Genomic DNA, 23,189 nt, shown 5'->3' on the forward strand with positions numbered 1-23,189 from the left:
GGGGAAGCAATATTGTACTCGGGCGTTTCAATTTGTTTTTCATATTTGTTTTCGCAAGATCGGATGCCACAAATAATTGACAGATACATTCGAATGAAATATCCTATTCAAATCAAATTCAATCAAACTTTTAAATTTGGTAAAAGATTGTTCCTTTTGAAATCCCGTTAACATTTCTTTTTGTAATAAACATTCGTGTATATCGCAAATAGTTTTGATTTTCTTGTACTGACAATTTGCGCTTGTAAACTGGTACAATTGTTGTTTTGTTATCTAGATACTGAAAGAAATATTTTTTAAAGCAAATGTAGTCGAAATGAAAAATACTTGTTTTTCAGGTCAACAACTCAATCTTTGGCGGTTTTTGATATTTTGAAACAATTTTTGGAAGCTTTTTAAAAATTGTCTTTGTATTCTGCTTTTTTTCCTAATGTTTAAATTTTCAATTTTTCTGTAGCAGCTTGAACTGATTGCATTAGTATATTTTAAAATTAAATTATATGCCATATAAAATGTTCAGATTTTCATCTTTCTTCACAAATGAATCTCTAGTCTGATTTGATTTTCTCAAATGAGCCGTTATGAATTGTAACGGTTTAAAAAAGAGTAGATCTTACCTACCTTATAATGTTTTTTTTTGGTAGATTTTTTTGTATCACAAGTGATGCAAAGCTCAGTTTCACCGCTGTGTTAACAAATCTGGCCAGCAGGTCCGTGGTTTGTTACTGGCCAGTGTCTGTTTTTTTTCAATATATTTTTTTTGCGTGACCGAAAAACTTTGTCGGATTTCTGATATTGGTTTTCACAAAGTTTGGGATTTTTGGAAATTTTTTGTCTCTGTGTTCTTCTTTTTTTCAGAACGTATTGCCATATTGTGGGGGAAAAAATAATTTTCTTTACCTGAACTATGGCGTGGAAAACATTGTTCCGATTTTTTTTCACAAATGTGTTTGCCTGGTTCAATTTTGTCAAGTGAGCTTTTTATGAATCATAAGGGTTTAAAAATATATAGAGCCAACCTTTGTTATATTTTGATTGTTGAAAAATTATGGCACATATTTGTTTTGCAAGTGGTGCTAAGGTCCGCTTCGCCTCTGTGTAAATAAATTTGATTCATGCGGAACAATTTGATAAATTTTTTGATCCAGCCAAACTTTTTTCCTGTTTAATTAAAGAAATTGTTTAGTTATGGATAGTTTCGCTCCAAAAATTGGTGGATTAACAACTGAAAAGTTGGTTGGAATATTCTTTTTCTGGACGTAACTAGTTAGCTTCAGAAGTGCTTTTTAGCGACAAACCTGGGCATTCTTTGTTTACAAAAAATAGGAAAATCGTTATCCTAAATCATGCGTTATAAAACCTCATAGAATAGTCATGAAATATGTATTTTCAAATGTTTTTATTTCAGATTTTTTGCTCGTTACACTAACGTGTTTCTCCCCTTCCATTGTTGAAGAAAGTGGGTGATTTAATGAGGATTTTCTTTGAATTTTGAACAGCCAACATCAATCGGCAAGATTGGAAAATTCGTTTTATGCCAGAAAGCATATCTTCTTTTTGTTCAAACAAGCACTTGAATCTGCAATAAATACAGTACAACTGTGACTGGTTACAATGTCTGGCTTCTGTGACCGGTTTTCCTGTGAGGACTGTTGCGAGGGAATCAGGGAAAGGTTCGAAGACAAGCGCAATATGGTGGCATCTGCAGTTAGTGGGGCTTTCTTCTTCGTCGGCTGGTGGATTCTGATTGACACTGCATGCACGTACACAAGTGGAGGGGAGCTGCACAAAGCATACCATATAGCAGGTTAGTCATTATAACAAATTATGGATCCCCCCTACTCCACCTCACATAAGCATCAACTTTGTGGTGTAACTGGGGGTTTTAAAAGGTCAAGAATGAAGACCAAACATGTTTCTCATGGCCTAATTAGTCCGCACGCCAAATGTGAACTAAAAAAAACACTGAAAATTTCGCAGGTAGGTTAAACTCAAAAGAGCCCAATTTTTTAGTCAACCAGCCCCGAGACCTAACCCGGTGGTTAGTTATTTAAGTTTTAACTAGAGCTCATTTGATTATGGTTAGCGCATTAAGCTATAGCTAACTTGTTAGCGCTCATCTTGAAAAGTGCAGCGAGATCGTGCGGTTTGAACCCGCCATCATATGGCTGCTGGGCACAATCACTGCCGAATGCGCCACAACGCTACAATTATTTCGTTTTGGTAATTTCAAGAATTCTGGAATTGAATCAGGTTGTATAGACAGTAGTTAACGATGGATCCTTTTTTATTGTAGATAGCGGTCTTATTAGAAGTAAGGACAGTATATTTAACGGCGTCGAGTTATTAAAAAACGAAGTAAGACTAAAAATGATACCAGATATGGGTAGTATCTTGAGATAGTAATCTTTTACCAGGGACCGAAATGATATATCGGTGACTAATTAGTTGATAAAAAGCAACCGAGGAGTATATCTATGATGTTTTCGAGATCTTGAAATTTATTAAAATTTGACCTGCAAGAAGTCACTTAGGCTGAAAATCCTGTCGGCTCGTTGTTGTAGATGTAATCAAAATCCATTCCATATTCCAAATGGTACAATTTAATCTGCTTTTTTAAATGTGAAAAACAAAACAAGTGATTATCTATCTTGAATTGTGACATATGTTTTTAGGTGCATTGGGCACTCTTTCCTTCTTCATGGTGAATGCCCTCTCCAACGGGGTCATCCGAGGAGATGTGGACACCTGTCTCAGTCCCATGGTGGCTCGCATCTGGCTATTCCTCGGATTCATGCTCGCGTTCGGGGCAGTCATCGCCAGCATATGGATATTCATTCAGGCAAGTCACGTCAAATATTAACTGATGTTTCTGCGATTCGCAGAGGATATATTAGAGGCTATCACGCCTGTCTAAGCATAGTCCGATTGTATTATTTTTACCACATTCCAGTACTTGGTTGAGCGAAGATCTGTTTTTGCGACTCAAGGTCATTTTTTTGCATCTAGAACGCTAGAACTTTCACGTGGTACCACTTTTGCCCGTCCTAACACACTATCATTGCCATGACAAGAGATCGAATACAATCTCTGACAATCTCAAACTGAACGCCCTACCACTCAAATCATGCAAATCCTGTCGCAGTCAGTTGTGAGTGGTACCAAGTAGCTGTTACGAACAAAAGCCGTAATTAAATGAAAATCAGTTCTGACATAACAGTTAAATGGAAATCAATTACAAATAAATACATTTAAATAAAAGTCAATTATGGAAAAAAGAATAAAATGAACGTGTTTGTTTCATTGAAGTGATCAGTTGCGCTAAAATTAGCTCCTGTATGGGATCGTTGCGTAAAAAAATAAACAACATTTATTGAGTTCGCCGCTAAGCTCGCTTTAGTAGCAATGGCAAACGTTTATTCAATCTAGTAAAACCTCAGTAATCTGTTGTTGCAAGATGGCGACTAAGATTTTAACAGAGCTTTGAATTATGTTCTTTCATGGTTGAGGCGTTCTAGTGGTTGCAAACTTATGATCGCCGAAATACATCCCGAAAAGATGAGTGGTCTGCTCTTTTGGACTCCCACTCTCCCACATCTGAATTTCAGTTTTGAAAAACGGTTTCTACGCTGTCATAATGGAACCAGTTTAAAACTAGTATTAATATCCAATATAAACTATCTCTATAAAATATTTCTGACTAACCAATCATGATCCATAACTAACACTTACAATAACTTACAATAGTTTCAGCAACAGAACAAAATGAATACAATTCAGCAAACAGTCGTTCTCCTTCAGAACAGTTTCTGTTTGATATCTTATCTCGCAAATACCAGTATTCACTAGATCTATTGAGACTAGGAGATAAAAGAGTAAGATTAGGATCGGTATTAGACTAAGAAGTTGCACGAATCTATCCGGCCGAAAATAAGATAGCGTGACGACCAGACGGTGTACCTTATCTGAAATTACCTCGTACATAACTGAATTGTTTAAAAACTCAATTATGTAATGAAAAACACTCCTAACGAAAATTTGGAATGTGTGTGTGTGGGGAGGGGGGAGGGGGGGGGGGTAGGTGGCGTGGAAAAGAGCCGAGTGATCTTTGTTGTTCACCAGCATAGTAAAGAAATAAATGATTGAAGAAATGCCAGATGAAAATAGTTTTTTTTTTCACGCGGCTATTCAGAAGTTAGCGTTTTATTGTCAAAAGCAGTCTTTTTTCAGGGATATGTGACCAAGCAGAGTCAAACTAATCCCCCTCCGGTGTGGGCGGGAATCGGAATTATGGCCCAGAATCTCTGCATTTTCCTCGCATCCTCCATCTACAAATTTGCACGAAAAGAAGAAGACAGCTCCTTTTAATTCATTGCTCAATTTAAAAACGAAGACGTAATCGAGTTTGATTAAACCAGCCGAAAATGCGCTTAGTGTGTAAGCCAGCCAAAGCTTACGTCATTTGCGAGAATCTTGCATAACTTTCGTAACTATAACACAATCATTACATAATTATTATTTAACTGTCAAGTATTTTTTTTTCGTCTAATTTACCGAGTAGCTGGTTTATACTTCGGCTTGTTTTTATATTGAACTATTTACTTGAGTTCGGATCTGTCACAGATACTGTGCCGAGATTTTTCTGTAGTTAAATGAGGCGTTTTATGTTTTGTAAACTCAGTATTGAATTTAGACTATTAATTAAAATGAACCTTCCCTTTGCTTTAAGAAAAAAGCAATTTGTAATTGAAATCTCAAATGTTTGTATTCTTTCTAGAACATTGCATCGGCTGTGAAGTCATGTTTAACCTGACCACAGGGGCGGATCTAGGATTTTCTCGAGGGCGTTGACAAAAAAATCGCGTTTTTTTTGGCGCGCGCTCCCCCTCAAAGTTAGCATATATAGGAGGTCGAATCTCTGAGGGGAGAGGGGTCCCCCCCTAAATCCGCCCCTGCCTGACCATACTATGTTGAAGTGCCGCAATGTATAGTGAGAAGGACGTTTGAATTCGGATGTTTTTCACCTCAGAAGTATAATCAGGGAAAATGTAAGTCATAATGGGCCGATTTATGGTTTTATACAGAACTCTTACAACCGCAATTCGAACCGCAATCAAAATTGAAACAGCTATCTTCAATTTTTTCATTTTAATACTGAAGTTTTTTTGGCGATATGCCCAGTGTCTTAAAATTATTATATAGAATAGTCTAAAAACTTGTATATGATGCGTTTTGATGCTGCACAACGGGTGTTTTAGCGAACTATTTTGAATCAATGTCAATGACTTGTTAAAATGGGTAATTACGAATGAAGTCTTGCATCATAGTGTAACATTATTATTATCTTATTATTTTCTTATTATCTCTATCCCAATTGTATTGGTGTACACAGATGCTGTTTACATTCACCTTACAATATCCTAGAGAACATTAAATTTCGTTCAAGGAGTAATGAACGGAGTGAGTACTCTTATAGAAATCTTGTTGATTTAGTTCATATCGTTTGCTAGAAGGAAGGCAAACTCCACTATCGAACAGCAAAAGTGAAAAGTTCACGAAAAACGTAATTGACTTCTAGTTTCGAAAATTAAATTTTCAGATTTACCAGCGAAGTATAAATATTTTCATCCAGTTTTCTCAAATGGGGTTGATTTTATCAAAAATGTGTCAATCATAAATTCGTCTAGAATTTCAAAGAGCGTTAAGGGCATCTAGTTTTTTGGAAGTTCGAAAGTGAGATTTTCAAAAAACAAGCCAATATTTTTTGTTTATTTTTTCTCTTTACTTGCGTTCATTGCAGTATCATTGAATGGAGATAATTTGAAAATTTGTATGGGATCACGATACTTTTTCCCCTTGCGATAAGCAAGGGTATTGCAATCGGTTACTAGACTTTTTCCCGTTTATAACTTTAGGCACAATATCTCCACTTCTAGAGGATATCTTCTGACTTGCTCAGTTGCTTGAAAATTCAAAACAAAGTACTACGTAGTTACTTAAGTAGTAATTAGTTCAAGCCCGTTTCAGTTTGTAATTATTTTTTCAAAAAAAATCAAATCGCAATTTTCCGGTTCGTGTTTTTCGTTCTAATTTTTGTCGGTTCATTTTCCGCCGTTTTTGAAACGCATTTTTTATCTGGTAAGGTTTCTATTGGTTTTTAAAGCATGGGTTTTGTTTCAGTTTAAACAGGTCTTTCTATAACTGAAACTTCACAACTTTGTAAATTTACCATGTCTGATTTTGAATTTTTTTTGTTCATCGTTTTTTTTTAAATATTCAAACAGTTTCAGTGTCTCTTATAGCGACCTAGTCAACTTATTTTGCGTTATTTCGAGGGCAAAATATATCCGTTTGGGATTTTGTGTCCAGTTTGGATGGGTCGGAAAAACTTTCAAATTTTATGAAGTTTTTTTATGACAACAGTTTTGTTTTGGCTCAACATGTTTCACCCAAAGTTTGTTGGAGCTCGGTAATTGATATCCTTTTTATAGGGCTGTCTATGAACTTCATCCGATACCAAATTAAGTTTTTGTAGCAGTAATTTTTCAAATTTTGTCAAATTATTTTTTCAAGTAATTTTTTCCAAATAATTTTTCAAATTTTTTTTTTGACTTTTTTCATTCACTATTTTGTAGCGCAATGTGTGTTTTGCTTCGCAAGTGTTGCGAAGTCCGCTTCGCATCTGTAGGAAAAATTTGCCCTCTTTATAGATAAAGGATATTTAAAAAGAACCATGAGACGAGTACGTGTAAAACAACTTTGTTGTAGAAAACATAAAAAGAAAGGAATTAATTTTTTGGACCAGTTTTACAGTAAGAATTGGAAGGTGAAGCAGATGACATTGGACCCTTTTGTCCAGGATTTTGGTTTGAACGTACGACATCCGTGTTCAAAAGAGCGTGCCTTGCCCATTCGGCTACAGCCGTTCCTAAGCAACATGCATAAAGCTGTTCGGTTATGGTTCATAATTGTTGAACGCTGCTATGTTTCAACTCGATGACAAAAATTGGTAACTTACCCAATTCATAATATTTTTGACAAACTGATTCATGCGTAGCGATGTCGTTAGCATTTGAATATTATAATCATGTCAAGTTTTATCAACAGATTTTTCTAAGTAACAGCTAGTGTTTCGTTTTCAGATACTAAAATGAGTAATTCTGTTTGTGTCAGCTGTGAAGACACTTTCCCAAACATCAAACTCAACCGATGCCAGAGCTGCTCTGAGAAACAAGATAATGCGGCCGTCGTTGAGTTTCTTTGCGAAGACTGTGTGATTGCACACATTCGTAAAGGCCATACGGTCGTGGATTCGAAAGGAAACGAACCATTAACATGTTCTAAGCACAGTTTAATCTGCACAGAATATTGTGCGACTTGCGACGTTCCGTTCTGCTTGAAATGTATTGGAAATCACAGCGATCACAAGTTTCAGTCTGTGGACGAAAAAGCGTCGGAAGTGAAAGCTAAGGTTTTCGAGATATTGGAGGAATTAGAAATGAAGGAAAAGCCACTGAGACTAAAACAAAAGGCAAATGCGGATGTGTATAGTCAAAACAAGCAACTCGTTCATGATTTGAAAGAGATGGTTAAAGAGGAATGTAAAAAATTGGAAGAACACCTGCTGCGAAAAATTGATGAAAAGTTGGAATTAAACAATGATTTATCCAGTGAATTGAAAAGCATTTATGAGAAGTTGTTGGATTTGCAGAAAATGACGCGAGAGTTGCTGAGTCAATCCAACCCAAGATTGCTGAAAGATATAGTTGCAACTGCTAAAAATGTACAGAATTTCGAACCGATTTACAATGATTCGATTGTAAAAGAAAGCAAAGTTTTTTCTTGTGATTTTGGAGATGCTCGGAAAGTTTTCGAAGACATCGGGGATACATTTGAGCAGCTCATAAAAACATCCAGAGGTGAGGTTTTTTATCTTGCGGGATTTGCCGGCTCTGTTATATTTAGAGTAGAAATTGTGCATCAATGTGAAATCAAAGTTTCTACTTTATCGGTTTCTAAAAATGGTGTTCAAAGTTCGAACGGCCCTGGATGTGTTGAAAGATTGACTGGTAATGTAGAAATCACTCATGTTTTCGATTGTGCATATGTTGGTTATTTAATAATCCTGCTGAAAGACAAATCTGCAAAAAAAATATTTTCTTCAAAATCGCCGTTTTGAACCATTTGATTACCCGCGATGTGCTAATTTCTTGTGGCCATATAATTTTCGGCACAATAATAATTCTGCTGAGTGGTCTTACTGGGATGCAGAGGCGAGGAGAGTTCGGTTCACTCACGACCAGAATATGAGTTTCGCCTGTGATCACTGTCCCAAAATCGAAATGAGCAGCTTTTACGACCATAATCTCTTCTTCATTGATCAGAACTGTGACATCATTGCTCTCTACCCAGCTAATGCTTGGACTGAGAAAATCAGCAAAGGAGTTCATCAGCTGGAATCAATTGACCATATTACTGAGTTAAATGAGAATATGCTTATGTGTTGGTCTGTAGCTACCAAGTCGGTTACGGTTTTGTCCACAGCTACCAATTGGGCGAACCCCATGGGAAACATGCATGGAGCATACGCGATGCAAGAAAATGTGGGGCTTATGCAAACACTTGCACCGCAGGGATTACGACTGGTCAATTCGACATATACCGTCCAACAGCGTTTTTCTTGGGAGAATAAACCAGAAGTATTTGCTAGCGGTATTCCAAAATTTCCCAACTTCTATCTGTGTCCCGTTTTAAAGCAAACTGACGAAAACCAATCAGTCGATAATTATGTGTTTGGAGCTTTTCTATTGTGATCTTTCCGTTTGTATCTAGCAGAAGAGAATAAAAAGAAGAATTTAATTACTTAATTTCTAATGTATGAATATTTTCTAATTGAAACAACTTCAAGTATACATGAAATTCTTGTTAATTTACGTAAATTTACCTGTAAAACACAATTTTTTTAATTTTCAATACGTTCCTCATTGTTTCGGCTTATGTTAAATCGGTTTAGCCACCTTGTATCGTGTCGTTTGAAGCGGTAAAGTAAAGTTAATTGTTTTTGTATGTTTTGGGGCGGTATGGTTTGCTATGAGTTCTTTTTGAAACTTAATAGCAAATTTTATAACAAATTTACTAAGTGCGGTTGTTTACGCAAGTATTACTGAGTCTCTTTAAATATCCTCCCTTTTGCTAAGTGGGAGATTCGTTGCTAGTTGCTAAATTCGCATTTGCTTAATCGTTGAGTGATTTCATTATACGGTTGGCAATTCGTTACTAGGTACCACAGGGGGAGGGGAATAGTTAAAGAGATCTATATTACCGACTTAGTGACCGGTCGCTAAGCGATACTAAATGCTCATTTAACGCTGTTGATTATGTTCTGTGCGTTCTTTTCATAAAATCAACGTCGATCAAGATAAAATGTTTGAAATTTTTGTATATGTAGTTTTTCAAATATTATTTGACTGTCATTTCTGTCTCAATTTCTTTTGACAGGATTGCAATGCTATCTATACTTGCGCTGTATCGCAAAAGTTCTGAAGCTCCTTTTTGCCTTTGTGTGAGAATACATTAACACGAAATTTCTTTTTCAAATGTAATCTATCTACTCAGTGAAGTTCCATATCCATATCATATCTGTTTATCCATCTCTAACTGAATATCAACAGAGTAAAGTTTATTTTTCCATCTGTTCTCGTGTATTATCAGAGTTAAAGTCATGTGGTTCTAAATAACTATAATTGTCATAGTTTTGAATTAAAGTTTGGTATCATCATTTTGATTCGACCCGAAATCGTAAACAAGACTGCTCGTATCAGGGTGAAGCCCTGAATGTTCCGACTGCCTTTTAAGGTTTATGGAGCAGCAGTAATAACATAAAAAATGAAATAAAATAAAATGAAATTTTTTTTTCTAAAATTGAAAATTTTTCATGAAAATCATCCCCCCACACGCCATATAAAGTACAAAAAGATAGATTTCGTTCCTTGTAACAAATCAATTATGGCAAATAAGCTTCGTTCAACCAATTTGGAACGATTTATAAGACGGATTAAATCTCTGCTTACGCGTTAATAGCGCGAATTATATCGCGCGTTAATTGTCCCAAATTGGTCAAAATGGCAATCTTTAAACCCTCATAACTTTACGAAAAATGATCACAGGTGAAATATCTTTTCAAATTCAAGCTCAAGACAACAATACATTTTGAATGATATAAAAAATTCTGTCAAAAATGGCTAGTTAAAGAGTCGAAATTTGTCTGAAGAAAAAAAAACCCACCCGAGCACAAATATTCCGTTACTTTCGTATCGAAAGTCTGAACAATTACGCTAACAGACGTTTAGAGAGCGCTAGCATTTGCCTCCTATAGTTTTGGAATGTCTGCCAAGTTTTTCGTGAAGTTCAAACATCCGTTGATGGTAAGCTGGTTTTTCTGTTGTTCCGAAAGTTGATTTACTTTCGCGGTAGAAATGAGATTTTTGGTCCTCATAAAGATGTTTACGGGCAACAGATTGTTGTACGTGGATATTGCTTCTAAAACAAATAAAACAAAGTTTTCTGTTTGATCTGCTTGGAAAGCATGAGCCATTTGCTGGAATCAACTTCGGCTCTTTTCCAGTTCCCCCTTTAGTTTTTTTTCTGAAATTAAATATATGAAAGTCTACTTTAAACTACTTTTCTTGTTCTTCAAAACGTGTCAGCGTGAACTAGTGAACAAATTTTTACAATTTTCTTACAAGCAAAATGACGGTGAAGAATTTTTGAATCGCTTAATTTTTAATTTTACGAGGGGGCTGGGAAACTGGAAAAGAGCCGCAACATCTAAATGAACGAACACAAAGTGACTTTTTTACACTAGCAAGCATAGTGTTTTATTACGAACCTTCTTTTTTTCCCATCTAACTCGCAATTAAAATTGCTCATTTGGTGGCTGAGTTGTTAGTACTTGAGACTCCTAATCTCTAGATCGCAGGATCGATTCCGACACATAGCTGAATTTTAGCTGATTCTGGGCTTAATTCTAAATTTTTTTTTCACTTTATAGAGCTACTTTTTGACGTGTCTTGCTAGTATTTGCCAAACGCAGCTGCGCTTCTGTGTACACATTCCCTCCTCCTAAACTATTCAGTTTCTCTAGATCTTTCTCTTTTGAACTCAAAAGAGCAAGTCCAAAACGAAGCCTGGTAAAATCTAAAAGTTTGAAATAATTTACTTGGTAAAAATTTACTTCTTGGAAATGGAAAACAATTACTTCTGGAGAATACCTTGACAATATCCCACACATAAATTAAGTTTTATATGTTCTGTCTTTTTGTGAAAATATCTTCATAAATAGTTTTCTTATCTCTAAAAAATAGGTGCTCAGAAGTCATTTTAAGCAGTTAAAAAAATTTGGTCCAATTCGATCTGTTTTGGTGCTTGTTTTGTCATAAAGTTCTGTAATTTCTACGAAAAAAAAGAAAGAACGAATTTATTTCTTCAATTGTATAAATTGAAAGATATGCAAACAGTATCAAATTTTTGTTAGACTTTACTGTTCCGACTTTCGATACGAAAGTAACGGAATATTTGTGCTCGGGGTGGGTTTCTTTTCTTCTGACAAATTTTCTTTTTAACTAGCCATTTTCGACGGAATTTTTTAATATCATTCAAAAAGTATTGTTGTACTGAGCTTGAATTTGAAAAGATATTTCACCTGTGATCATTTTTCGTAAAGTTATGAGATTGCCATTTCGGCCAATTTGGGACGATTAACGCGTAAGCGGAGATTTAATCCGTCTTATAAATCGTTTCAAATTGGTTGAACGAAGCTTATTTGCCATAATTGATTTGTTACTAGGAGCGAATTCTATTCTTTTGTACTTTATATGGTGTGTGGGGGGATGATTTTCCTTTAAAATTTTCAAATTAAAAAAAAATTCATTTTGTTTTATTTCAATTAATTTTTTTAAATGTTTTTACTGCTGCTCCATAAATCTTAAAGGCAGTCGGAACATTCTGGGCTTCGTCCTGATACGAGCAGTCTTGTTATATTTATATGAAACAACAGGTATGCAAAGGAAATAGATAGACAGCGTTCAAATTCAATGACCTCTGAGAGTGTACCCAGGGTATACTACAAAAATTAATGTTAACGTATTAATTAACTAGATGTAATATTAATATTTTTAGGTATAGAATTTATAACTTCTTTAGTGTTACGAATAAATAATTTAATGGAAAGTCGAGTTCATTAAAAATTGTTCAGTTTACTTATTGTCATTATACCAAATAGCATGAGGACAATGTCCCTTTTCACTGAACCTGGAAATAGAAAAAACCCAAGTTTAGGAAAAATCTGTTGAATCATAAAAACGTTGATATCTCGAAAGTTAGCATTTTGAGGGGGCAGATTATTGGGCGAGATTCCCAACCTAAAATGGGGGTATAATAGCACCCAATCGCTGTGATTGAATTTTTGGTACACGGCAAGCGAATACTAGTTTTCAAAAATAAAGCGGTTCAGATCAATATTTCCCATATATATTTTTATTTCAATTTTTGAACTTTTTGTTCCTTTTCATGGACTCAAGATTCCGTGGTAGCAGATTATCGCCCAACTAAACTATAATTTCTCTACCCCTGATTTGTTATGAATATGAATTAAGCTTTTTTTCACTGATGGTTTTTGGTGTTGCCATCTGTTTGATCTGTTTATGTTTCGAATGGCGTCAACATGGTGTTCAAAAGTTTTGTCGATTGTAGGCCATTGAAACTTTGCATGCAAAATCTCAGAAGGTCATAAAGCTTGTATACAATCAGTTTTTCATTGCTAGTAAAATGTCCGGTGACGCTGTCAAATTTGTGCTTAAAATGAATCGTTCGTACGTTAGATTTTCTGGTGTTTCAGGGTAAAAAAGAGAGGTTAAGAGTAGAAAACTGGTGCACCCGTAAACGAGTAGACCATTTTGAATTATAGTTTTAAAATAAAATTTATAATATGTTTAAGTTATATTTTAAGGTAAAACCCTGCTCTCAGGTCGGTCTCCAGCCGTAATTTGGCACCGATTTATTGTTTCACCCTCCTAGAGTTGTTCAAATGGTAAAAGCTGTCGTTCTTTTTGCGTTGCGTTATCGGTTATTTCTTATAGATGTTTGAAAGCTCACTCCGAAGCATCGCAGACTTAATTTTCACCCTGGCGTTTTTGTTTTGAAATCTTTACACATGTTTCCTTGCTGCTTCTCGAATCGACAATAGGCTGATTATGATTTCAGTCTGTCTGTTTCTGGTGATGATGTTTTCAGTCGCAAGCAGAAACATTTTGTTTGCATTGCGAACCTCGAAATAGTTTCGAGCCGTTTTTAAAGCCTTGCAGGCAAATGCGGAAGTAAGAACTAAAACGGTTTCTCTGTTGCGCACTATATTGGCGTTTCTTTCTCGCATGCAGGAGGTTTTTTGTTTGAGTATCCTTTAGTACAGCTGGTGATGCGAAGCGTGTTTTTAGTACAGCTGGTGATGCGGTAACAAAAAAAACGCAGTTTGTTATCTGGAGAGCATGTTGATATGCAAATCTTCATGCGTGATAATTGGTATTTGTTAACTCCGTGACTCGAAATTAAATTTTTCATTTATTTTTTTTGCGCAGGTTCAAGTTTTTTGTGGAAAAAAAATTACCTCTCAGAAATTTTGAAGTTCAACACTCGAATAAGCGTTCGAATGTTTGTGTCAAATGTTCGAACTCTTGATTTGAACATTTGTTGCAACACTAGTATGAACTATTTTTTTTCCAACCTAAGTTGCAAATATTGTTGTGACAAAATGTGTTCATTTTGAAAGTGTTCATTTTGATCAATAACCAACTATTAAGTACAACCAATGCTAAGGATTTCAACACAGACTTTTATTATTCCGACTTTCATAACAAAAGTAACGGAATTTTTGTGCTCGGGGTGGTTTTTTTTCTTCAGACGATTTTCGACTTTTTAACTAGCCGTTTTTGCCGGGATTTTTTTTAGGTATCATTCAAAAATTATTGTTATCCTGAGCTTAAATTTGGAAAGATATTGCACCTGTGATCATTTTCTGTAAAGTTATGGGGGCTTAAAAATTGCCATTTCGGCCAATTTGGGACAATTAACGCGCGATGTATTTCACGCTATTTACGCGTAAGTGGAGATTTAATCCGTAATAGAATTCGTTCCAAATTGGTTAACGGAAACTTTTTTTGCCATAATTCAGTTGTTACTAGGAGCTAAATTTGTCACTTTGTACTTTACATGGCGTGTGGGGAATGATTTTCACAAAAAAATTCTCAAATTAAAAAAAAACTTCTTGATTTGATTACGCTTAATTTTTTCACGTTATTACTGCTCCATAGACTGCTCTATAAGTTGAGGCCTGTTAGTTGGTAGTTTTTGTTTTCAAATTGAATGTTACTGCTAATGCGTCATAATTGGCGTGTGTCACTTGAGAAATTTTGTTGACTCAAAGTTTTGCTCATTCAGTTTTTCCCAGTAGCGTTATCGGTCATATTTTTGCTTGTGTATGCGAAGTGCAACTTCGCCTCTGTTTAAGACTCCTTTAGTGGTTTTGAATCGAGGGTTCAGTCGAATAACTTTTCCGCTCAATTGATGTAACCTTTTTAGTATTTGAAAAGTATTTGAATATATCGTAGTGGTATTTGTTACCTCTCCTTTGGCCCTCTTACTCCGTGGGCCCAACAACAGTAACGGCTGTCGTATCTTATTTCTCCGCGTCTTGAATTTTTTTTTGAAAGAGTTTGATGGGTCTTATCTACTGCAAGCGACTAGAACAACTATTTTCCACAATAAAATGCTAGTTTCTTGTTATTTTTCGTCTTTTTAAGTTTATCTTGAGAATCTCAGAGGAGTTTGAATTTTTTGGTTTTGTCCCGACTTTTCGAAGAAAGTGACGGAAAGCGTGAAAACTATACCTAAAAAGAGCTTAAGCAATGGTTAAATGATTTTTGTACCTAATAACGAACTTCCCCCTTTTGCAATAGGTAGGGGCTTGGAATAGTTAGAGATTCGATTTGTTTTCTTCATGCAAGTTTCGACCTTTTATTTAGCAATTTTGATGGAATGTTTTCCTTACCTTGTTTTCTTGAATAGCCATGTCAATTTGGCGTGATGGTTTTGCCATATATATACGTTAATAAACTACGTCAGTACGTTTCAATTAATTAACTACTCTTTGCAAAATAAAGTAGCTTTTATTTCTTTGCTATTACAAACGACCTTCATAAGTAGAAATATAGATTTGAAGTAGCTTTCAGATAGTATACACGATGGAGTCCATGGAACTGGAGAGTCTCTTGCAGCAGGCAGAACAGCTGTCTGCCTCCATCGGGGGCACAGAAGACTTCCCCCGACTGGAGAAAAACATGTGGCAGATCCTGCAGAACAGTAGTGATCTCTGGACCAGGACTGGGGCAGTGGGGTCTACTAGTTCAGCTAAGGCCAGTGTCCTGTTAGGGGCGAAAGGAGTGGACGTTGGACAAATGCAGAGTCAGTTGAAAAGACTTGAAGAGGTAAGGGATTTTTTTAATCTATTATAATCAGCATCATCTCCAGCCAAAGTGATAATTTCACAACTACTGTCTATAAACCATTTTTGTTCTAGTTTTTTTTGCAAGAAATCCAAATTGTTTCATTTTTTATTAAAATTTTTTTGAGTGGCAGTTGAATGCTTCATTTTTCTAGCAATGATTACGTCTTATTCTAGTCTTGAGGTAACGTTTTTTTTTTCAAACGGAAAATGTTCGATTGGAAAATTTTTTCGTTCGTTTTTGAGTTTTTTGTTGGCTTAGACGCAACAGTACGGTCCTTTCTGGTAATTTAAGCAATTTTTATGAAATTTAATATCTTTTTGATGTAATCCGATAGTTGTTTTGAAAAAAGACGTGATATACGGTTTTGGTACGCATTTTTACATTTTTGTTTTTCTTTTCATTCTCTTCTCGTCATTATAAAGCAGTATATGGAGCCTAGTCTTCAAATTGTGCGCTTTGAAGTGATGATCAAATTGTGTGAAGTATGATTTTATCTGATGCAAAAAGTGTAAAAATCAGATTTTTTTCCCGATTTTTTCAAATGATTCCCTCGCCTGGTTTGAGTTTTTCGAATGTGTTCCTATGGATCTTTGGTCTGTTAAAGAAAGGCTGGATTGTGCTTACTCTTGAAATACATCAGAGATGTGGAAAAATTTAAAACATTACGAGGCCAAACTGTGCTTTTTGGGAAATGTAAGCGGATTCCGCAACAACGACGCTCCCTTTCTTCTTTTGTTCTTTCATTTTCTTTGGTCGTTCCGAAAAAATTTAACATGTTTAAAGACTTGTCTCTGGAATCCAGGAACATACAGACACATAATTGTGCGCCTATCCAGTGCAAAGTTTGGCCTTGTACTGAAGTCAGTTTTTTCACATCTCAAAACCACTGGTATATGTTTTTGAATCATCATTGGGTTACCAACTCCGTTTTCGTATAGTTGAGTTTTTTATTTTGATTTAAAAGAATTCAGTTTTTGGTCTATCACTTCTTCACCTCATATTGGGTTGTGTGGAAATTCTGCCCAAGTATTATCGGCTAAGTTGATGCTCCGTAAATTTTGTTTCAATGCTATTTCAACTCAGGCAATTGTCTTCCTCCAAATGAACTTTATTCGAGACAATCTTAATGATATTATTGTTAGATCTAGTTTTTCTCTTCTTTTTTTCTCTAACATGTTTCGAATGAGTAAGTATTTTAACGTTTTATGCCAGCTTACTTGCCATGCTCTGTTTTGAGTAATGTAATTTGACGTGAATATCTGCCTAGCTTTTGTTTATCAGGGACGTCATCTTTTAAAATAAAATTTTTAAAAATGTTTGAAGACAGTGGTAAAATAAGGCTTTTTTGTAGGGTGTATCGAAACACCAGAGCAGTTAAATCATCAAATAAATAGACCGCCGTACGTTTGTTCATTTTAACTGTTCGTTGCTTGAAGCAAACAGGTTTTTGTCTCGTATTATGCGAGCTATCTTGCCATGTTTTGAGTAGTTTCAATTAGCGTAGTTTTATTAAACTCTGTTAAAAAAACAGGTGTTGCCAGCCCTGATGAACACAGACGCTAGCCAAAGCTTCGCGCTAATTGAAACCACTCAAAACATGGCAAGCTAGCTGGCATAAAACTAGACAAAAAGCTCTTCTTCCTAAACATTTGTTTTGAAACTCCTCTTGTTGGTCAAAATGTAGGTTCCAGTGTTGGAGACAGTATCAGTAGAGTGGACTGAAGAGCAAGACATGGAGTGTATTCTCAGGAGAGAGAGACAGAGGATAGTGGTGGGCTTGATTGAGGAGACCTCGAGGAGGGTGTTGGAGGACAGCCACAGACGCCACTGGGACTGTATGATGAGACAGTGGCACACACACAAACAGAACATACTCAACACTCTAGTTGGTAAGTCAACGAGCGGGGGTTAAAGACTTTGGAGGAAAGCGTTATTCTTTATGGGGGAGGGGTGGGGTTAGAGCTATCAGCCCCCCCCCCACCACCACAAGTTTGAAGGGGTCAATTTTCTTAGGGGCAAGGGTGTTATTTTAAGCTTAGACAGCTCTAGTTAGATAAGAGAGCCTGTTAGAATGAACGAATCATCGTCTTTTCCCAACCCCCCTCCCCCACCTGTCAAATTTTTTTTTTTTTCGTAGTTCTTTTATGTGTGATTATGGCAAAACGCATGATATTACGATGTAAAAAATGATGAAAAATTTTGTTCACAATTGTTAGTTTACTCACTATGCCACGTTTCATTGCATTATGACAACGTTAAAGTAATTTTTAATTTTGATATTGGATCTTTTCCTATCTAGCATCGCAAGACGTGATGCGGGATCTGAGCGAATCGACAATGGGTGTTCACTCTCAATTTGACCAACATTCAGACTCCTCGACAACCCAAATGAACCTGACGCGATCTAACTCATCCTTGCTGGCAACTCCCGGAGGAGGCAAGGATAGACACGTAGCGTGTCAGAGGAATCTGACTAGATTGGAAATGTTGTATGCCAGGCAAGTGGCGTGTCTGAATGAGAAGCACGTGCAACAGGGAACTATTCCAAATGCCGCGCTCATGTTCAAGGTCAGCTCTCTGCTTTTTAAAGCTTTTTTTTAGATCGATGAACGTAGTTCAGACTCTTATATTGGTCGTGATGATTTTTTTCTTAAGGAAACTCTTAAAACTTGTTCACGCTAAACTTTGATTTTTCGCGGTTTGACTTCTGATTTGTTTTTAAGTTCACTTCATTTCCTTTCTTAAAAGGAAGACAAACTCCACTATCGCTGTTCGAACAGCGAAAGTGTAAAGGTCACGAAAAACCTGACCAACTTCTATTTTTGAAAATGGAATTATTTTTGTTTTCCCAGCTGAATAAAAATTTTACCTGCTGATCCATGTTTTTTCGAATTGCGTCAATTTTATCGAAAAAAGTCTATTTATTTTCTCAAATTGGTTTAATTTTATCAAAAAAGTTAATATCTATCAAAACGAAGGTCAGTTGGAGTAACACACATGATTCAGATGACAAAAGATTGGAGTTCAAACCCGGCGTTTTCTAATCAATTTTTTTGCAAACTGGAAATTTTTAGTTTGCTTGAACTATCGTTTTTGTTTATTTTATTGCACGAACTCTTTCTTGGTTCAGCTATTCTAACATTTGCTATGCCTTTTCTAAAGTCGTAAGCCTGGAATTTAAAATGAATTTGAAAAATTATCAAAAGTTTGCTTCGCTGGCTAATGTGCACGTAATTTTTAAGCAAATGATTAATAGCTCGCGATTAGCCATCGTTATCAATTCATGCAATTAACTTGTCTAACAGTTACTGAATCACTTCCTCAAATCTGCACTTTTGTCAACCATCAGACATATTTTTTTTATCATGCTTGCATTTAATTTTCCGTTTTGCCAGAACTAGCCAATCTTTTGTCTAACATAAATCTCAAATAATTTGCTTGCGCTTTTTTTAACACGCTCTGTAGCGTTGGAAGTTTCATAGATTTTGTTCTCGGCTTTATTAGTGGCTAGTTCTTGCCGTTAGTCACGCGTCCGTGGCGCAGAGGGAAGGACGTCAGATTCCTGAGCTATTTGTCGGAGGTTAAATGCTGCAGTTAGCATTAGTTTTATTTATTGGTGGTATTTTTGCTGCATAATTTTGGCAATTTATTAGCGTCTATAGCTGCATCATTGTTGGCTAGGTTCACATTTGGCCTGCGGTGGCTATTGGGAATTTATAAGCATCTATAGCTGCATCATTGGTGGCAAGAATTCTCAATGGTCGGTAGCGCTGATGCGAGCATGTGAGACTCAAAATCTTTAGGTAGCAGGTTCTAATCTGACGCATACCAAAAGTTTCATTAATATGAGACTTAGTTTTTTTTGTTTCTTTTTTTCACCTTTGCTTTTTGGTTATTTTTACCTGTGTTTGCAAGACGCAGCTTCGCTTTTGTCGAAATTTTTTGAAAGTTTTCGTTTTTTGCTAATGGCTTAAAACTTTTTCGTTCAAATTAAATCGGCTGTGACCGCATATTGCGCAAATCCGGTGTTATCATTTGTACATTTCGGCTCTATAATTGTCTGCTGAAGAATTGTCGGCTTTCTTATTGCTTCATAAGTTTTGTTTCGATGCTAGTTTAACGTTCAGTTCTCTTCTTGGCATGTTTTTTTTAAATGAATTTTATTCCAGACAAATCGCTACAAAGATATAAAAAATTTTGGAAGACCCAGATTATCTCGACATTTTTAAAAACTTTTTTCGACTAGGCGGCTTTTGTCTTATTTTCTGTTGTTAATTGTCTTGCTAATTTATGCTGTATCGCAAGTGGTGCATAGCTCTGCTTCGCTTCTGTATTAAAAACTACGTTTTTTTTCGCATGTTTGCGAAGTGCAGCTTAGTCCCTGTATATAATCAGTTCAGTGGTTCTTACATTGATTCTAAATCACTGGTTGCCTTAGGAGGTGAGTCTGCAAAGTGAGGATGCCCTAACTGGTGAAATATGGGAGATGGTCTCCTCTGTTATCCAATCCCTCTCCTCCTCCCAACACCCTTCCTCTGGCTCTTCCCTCCTCTCCACTCTGGATTGCAGATTGGGAGAGATTGGTCAAAGTGAACTGGTGAAAACGTCTCTGGACTATTTGCACAGGAGGTTCAAGAAGTATGTCCAGACACTGTTGTTCCAGCAGTTGTCCAACACTTCTCTTGGTAAGTTTTGATCAACGATTTACTCGGTTGTTGTTCGCTCTTACTGATGAATGGTCTTTTTCAATTGCTTAAAAAGTAAAATAAATTGGTTAGTAAGCTGAGATTGAACCATTGAGATTCGACATTTTTTTCGAATTCGGAAAGGTAATATGGAGGAAACAAGATTAACCAGGATAATGATGATGAAGTTTGCAGAAACGAAATTGAGATTTATTCCGAAAAAATCCTTCTTCAAATGAAAATGAAACGATTTGGGATCAATCAAGTGGAATGTTCCCAGTGAAAAAACATACTATTATAATATAACATGCTGCTATTCTGTTTGTACTTGAACTGGTTAATTTTACCCAGTTATACGGGTTAAATAATATTTAATTAGAGGCGCCTCAAAACATTAATATTTTATTAGAGGCGCCTGAAAACGGGTTGCAAAGTTCTGCGGCGTTCTCGCAATGAGATTTCATTTTGATGTAAATTTTTTAAGTTTTACAGTGAATGGAATCTAAATTGCAAACAATTAGCAGATTTAATTTTCCAATTTTTTTTTTACAGGTGGAGCGCCGAGTGTAATGAAGCTAGCTAAGGCATACCTGAACACCGCCTTCAAATCCCTCCCTTCCTCCTGCTCCTTTGAGGACGGAAGAGTGGACGGGTTCCCAGTTTGGGCTTTAGTCTACGTCTGTCTACGATTGGGTGACGCAGAATCAGCCCTGGAAGTTGCCCAGAGAGCACCCCAGGGTCTGGGTGATTTGCAGCCGGTGCTGGAGGAGTATTACAGGAATGATAGTCAATTGAGTTATAGTACAGTTGTGGATCTCACGCTCGCTTACAGGTATGTGATGTCTGACTATTGGATTCAGTTTTCGGGATCGTCATCAGTAAAAGGGGTAAACATTCTAGTTATAACTTGAAACGAAACGATCAAACATTCTAGTTATAGTTTGAAATGAAACAAACTATCTTTTTCCGAGTCAGTATTTGGGACAGTTTTTCTAAGTACTTACTCAACAAGCTGAATTAATGCTGAAAACTGGGTTGATATTTAAAAAAACAAGCATTGAACCAAGTTGTTGTTCGTTAAACTCGAAAGCGAGCAAAGAAATGAAGGTAATTATTGGGTGGGAATAGCAGTTTGCCTTGATTTAATTCCTTCCGAATGTGAAACAAAGGAGTTCAAGTAGATGTGTTCACTGATGAAAACCAGGCATAATTCAAAAGGTCTAAATCTTATGAGTAATGAAGTTTTGCTCACCAAAACTCATTTTGCTTGGCCTACGTTTTTTTCTAGAAATAGCGAAATGGTTTGTAGAACTAGTGGCTTGAGCTTGATTGTTGTATTTTTTAGGTCATCATAGTCCATGGCTTTGTCATTTAATGGCTTCTGTATCATAACTGGCACAAATAATTTTCAGTAGCTTTTTGAAAGCGTTTTTGGTAACCTCCGCATCGAAGTTATAGCTTAACTTATCTTAATAACCTTTTAGATTGTTACCAGTCCATAGCAGTTCCATTTCATGGTTACTGTATCATAACTGGGATAAATAATCGTCCGTATTTTTTCAAAGCGTTTTGGTTAACCTACGCAGCGAAGATACAGTACAGTATCTTTCAATAGTTTTTTACATTGTAAAGTTCCCAGTCCATAGCAGTTCCATTTCATGGTTACTGTATCATAACTGGGATAAATAATCTTCAGTATTTTTTCAAAGCGTTTTGGGTAACCTACGCAGCGAAGATATAGTACAATATCTTTCAATAAGTTTTTACATTGTAAAGTTCCCAGTCCATAGCAGTTCTATTTCATGGTTACTGTATCATAACTGGGATAGATAATTGTCCGTATTTTTTCAAAGCGTTTTGTGTAACTTACGCATCGAAGGTACAGTACAGTTTCTTTCAATTAAATTTTACATTTAAAATTTCCCAACCCATAGCAGATCCCTTTCATGGTTATTGTATCATAACTGGGTGAAATAATTTACTGTGTTTTTTTCGAAGAATTTTGGATAATATACGCATCGAAGAAGATACAGAAGAGTTTTTTTAAATAAATTCTTACATTGTAAAGTTCCCAGTCCATAGCAGTTCCGTTTCATCGTTACTGTGTTTTTTCAAAGAGTTTTGGGTAACCTACGCATCGAAGATACAGTACAGTTTCTTTTAATGACACTTGCCAAGCTAGTGTATTAGTATGAATATTCTTTTTTTCCAACCTTAGTCGCAAATTTTGGTGCGGCAATTTTATGGTGCGGCACCCAAATAATGGTGGGGCACGTTTACAGCTTTTTTTAATAGCATGTGCTGTTACATTCGAATAGAAATAAATTTACATAGTTGATGCCTTTTTAAAAAACCAAATGAAGTGAAAAAAGCGATTTGTTTCAAACATAATCACAATGATAACTCGATTTCAGAAACATTTTTAACTCAATATATCTCGCAATTTTTTCGAAATGCAGAATTCATACATAATGTGGCTTTATGCTTCGCAATTTGTTATATGCAAAGTTGGTGTGGATGCCTTTAGTTTGTTATCATAGTTTGTTATATGATATTAATTGCAAAATTGAGTCTATTTATATTGGGTGCTAAATTGTATTGGCAATTAGTTAGCATATATGGCTGCTTGCTTTATTCGTGACTAGTGTTTGTCGGATGTTAAGCTTGAGTAGTTGAGGATAGTGCGTGACACTCAAAATCTCTTGATTGCAGTATTTCGCAGATTCGAATTCTAAACGAAGCCGAGTTTTCGCTATTTCGAGGCTTATTTCTAATTGTTCTTATTTAATTTGATAGAGCTGCTTTCTGTTCGACTTCTCGCGAGTGTTTGTGAAGCGCAGCTTCGCCTGTGTGAATTTTTTTGTTTGAAATTTCCCAGTCCATTGTAGTTCTATTTGGTTTTTGTATCATAACTGGGAGAAATAATTTTCAGTATTTTTCCAAACTG

General features: G+C 35.9%; 3 protein-coding genes across 3 annotated transcripts in view; all 3 read left to right on the forward strand.

Moving 5' to 3' along the window:
* Positions 1–1,412: 1,412 nt before the first annotated feature.
* Positions 1,413–4,765, forward strand: LOC134854229 (transmembrane protein 50A-like). The gene is made up of 3 exons (XM_063870400.1): positions 1,413–1,807; positions 2,676–2,842; positions 4,231–4,765. The coding sequence occupies exons 1-3, from the start codon at positions 1,615–1,617 to the stop codon at positions 4,366–4,368; spliced, it is 498 nt and encodes a 165-aa protein (XP_063726470.1). The 5' UTR covers positions 1,413–1,614; the 3' UTR covers positions 4,369–4,765.
* A 2,381-nt stretch (positions 4,766–7,146) lies between these two features.
* Positions 7,147–9,764, forward strand: LOC134854582 (transcription intermediary factor 1-alpha-like). Its single transcript, XM_063870889.1, has one exon. The coding sequence runs from the start codon at positions 7,151–7,153 to the stop codon at positions 8,177–8,179; it is 1,029 nt and encodes a 342-aa protein (XP_063726959.1). The 5' UTR covers positions 7,147–7,150; the 3' UTR covers positions 8,180–9,764.
* Positions 9,765–15,263: 5,499 nt separating this feature from the next.
* LOC134854296 (nuclear pore complex protein Nup93-like) overlaps positions 15,264–23,189 on the forward strand; it is a 31,351-nt gene continuing 23,425 nt past the window's right edge. Inside the window, exons 1-5 of the mRNA XM_063870494.1 lie at positions 15,264–15,536; positions 17,242–17,446; positions 17,857–18,125; positions 19,996–20,242; positions 20,795–21,074. Of these exons, the coding sequence (XP_063726564.1) occupies positions 15,294–15,536; positions 17,242–17,446; positions 17,857–18,125; positions 19,996–20,242; positions 20,795–21,074 (1,244 nt within the window). The 5' untranslated portion in view covers positions 15,264–15,293. The remainder of the gene's footprint in view (positions 15,537–17,241; positions 17,447–17,856; positions 18,126–19,995; positions 20,243–20,794; positions 21,075–23,189) is intronic.

This window comes from Symsagittifera roscoffensis, chromosome 9, assembly GCF_963678635.1.
Source record: "Symsagittifera roscoffensis chromosome 9, txSymRosc1.1, whole genome shotgun sequence".
Taxonomy (NCBI): domain Eukaryota; kingdom Metazoa; phylum Xenacoelomorpha; order Acoela; family Convolutidae; genus Symsagittifera; species Symsagittifera roscoffensis.

What these genes read in the sequence shown, in the direction of transcription:
- LOC134854229 (XM_063870400.1), top strand. Translation starts at nt 1,615, where the DNA reads ATGTCTGGCTTCTGTGACCGGTTTTCCTGTGAGGACTGTTGCGAGGGA. An exon ending in CAAAGCATACCATATAGCAG is followed by an intron (nt 1,808 to 2,675) that starts GTTAGTCATTAT and finishes ATATGTTTTTAG; the next exon opens with GTGCATTGGGCACTCTTTCC. An exon ending in GCATATGGATATTCATTCAG is followed by an intron (nt 2,843 to 4,230) that starts GCAAGTCACGTC and finishes GTCTTTTTTCAG; the next exon opens with GGATATGTGACCAAGCAGAG.
- LOC134854582 (XM_063870889.1), top strand. Translation starts at nt 7,151, where the DNA reads ATGAGTAATTCTGTTTGTGTCAGCTGTGAAGACACTTTCCCAAACATC.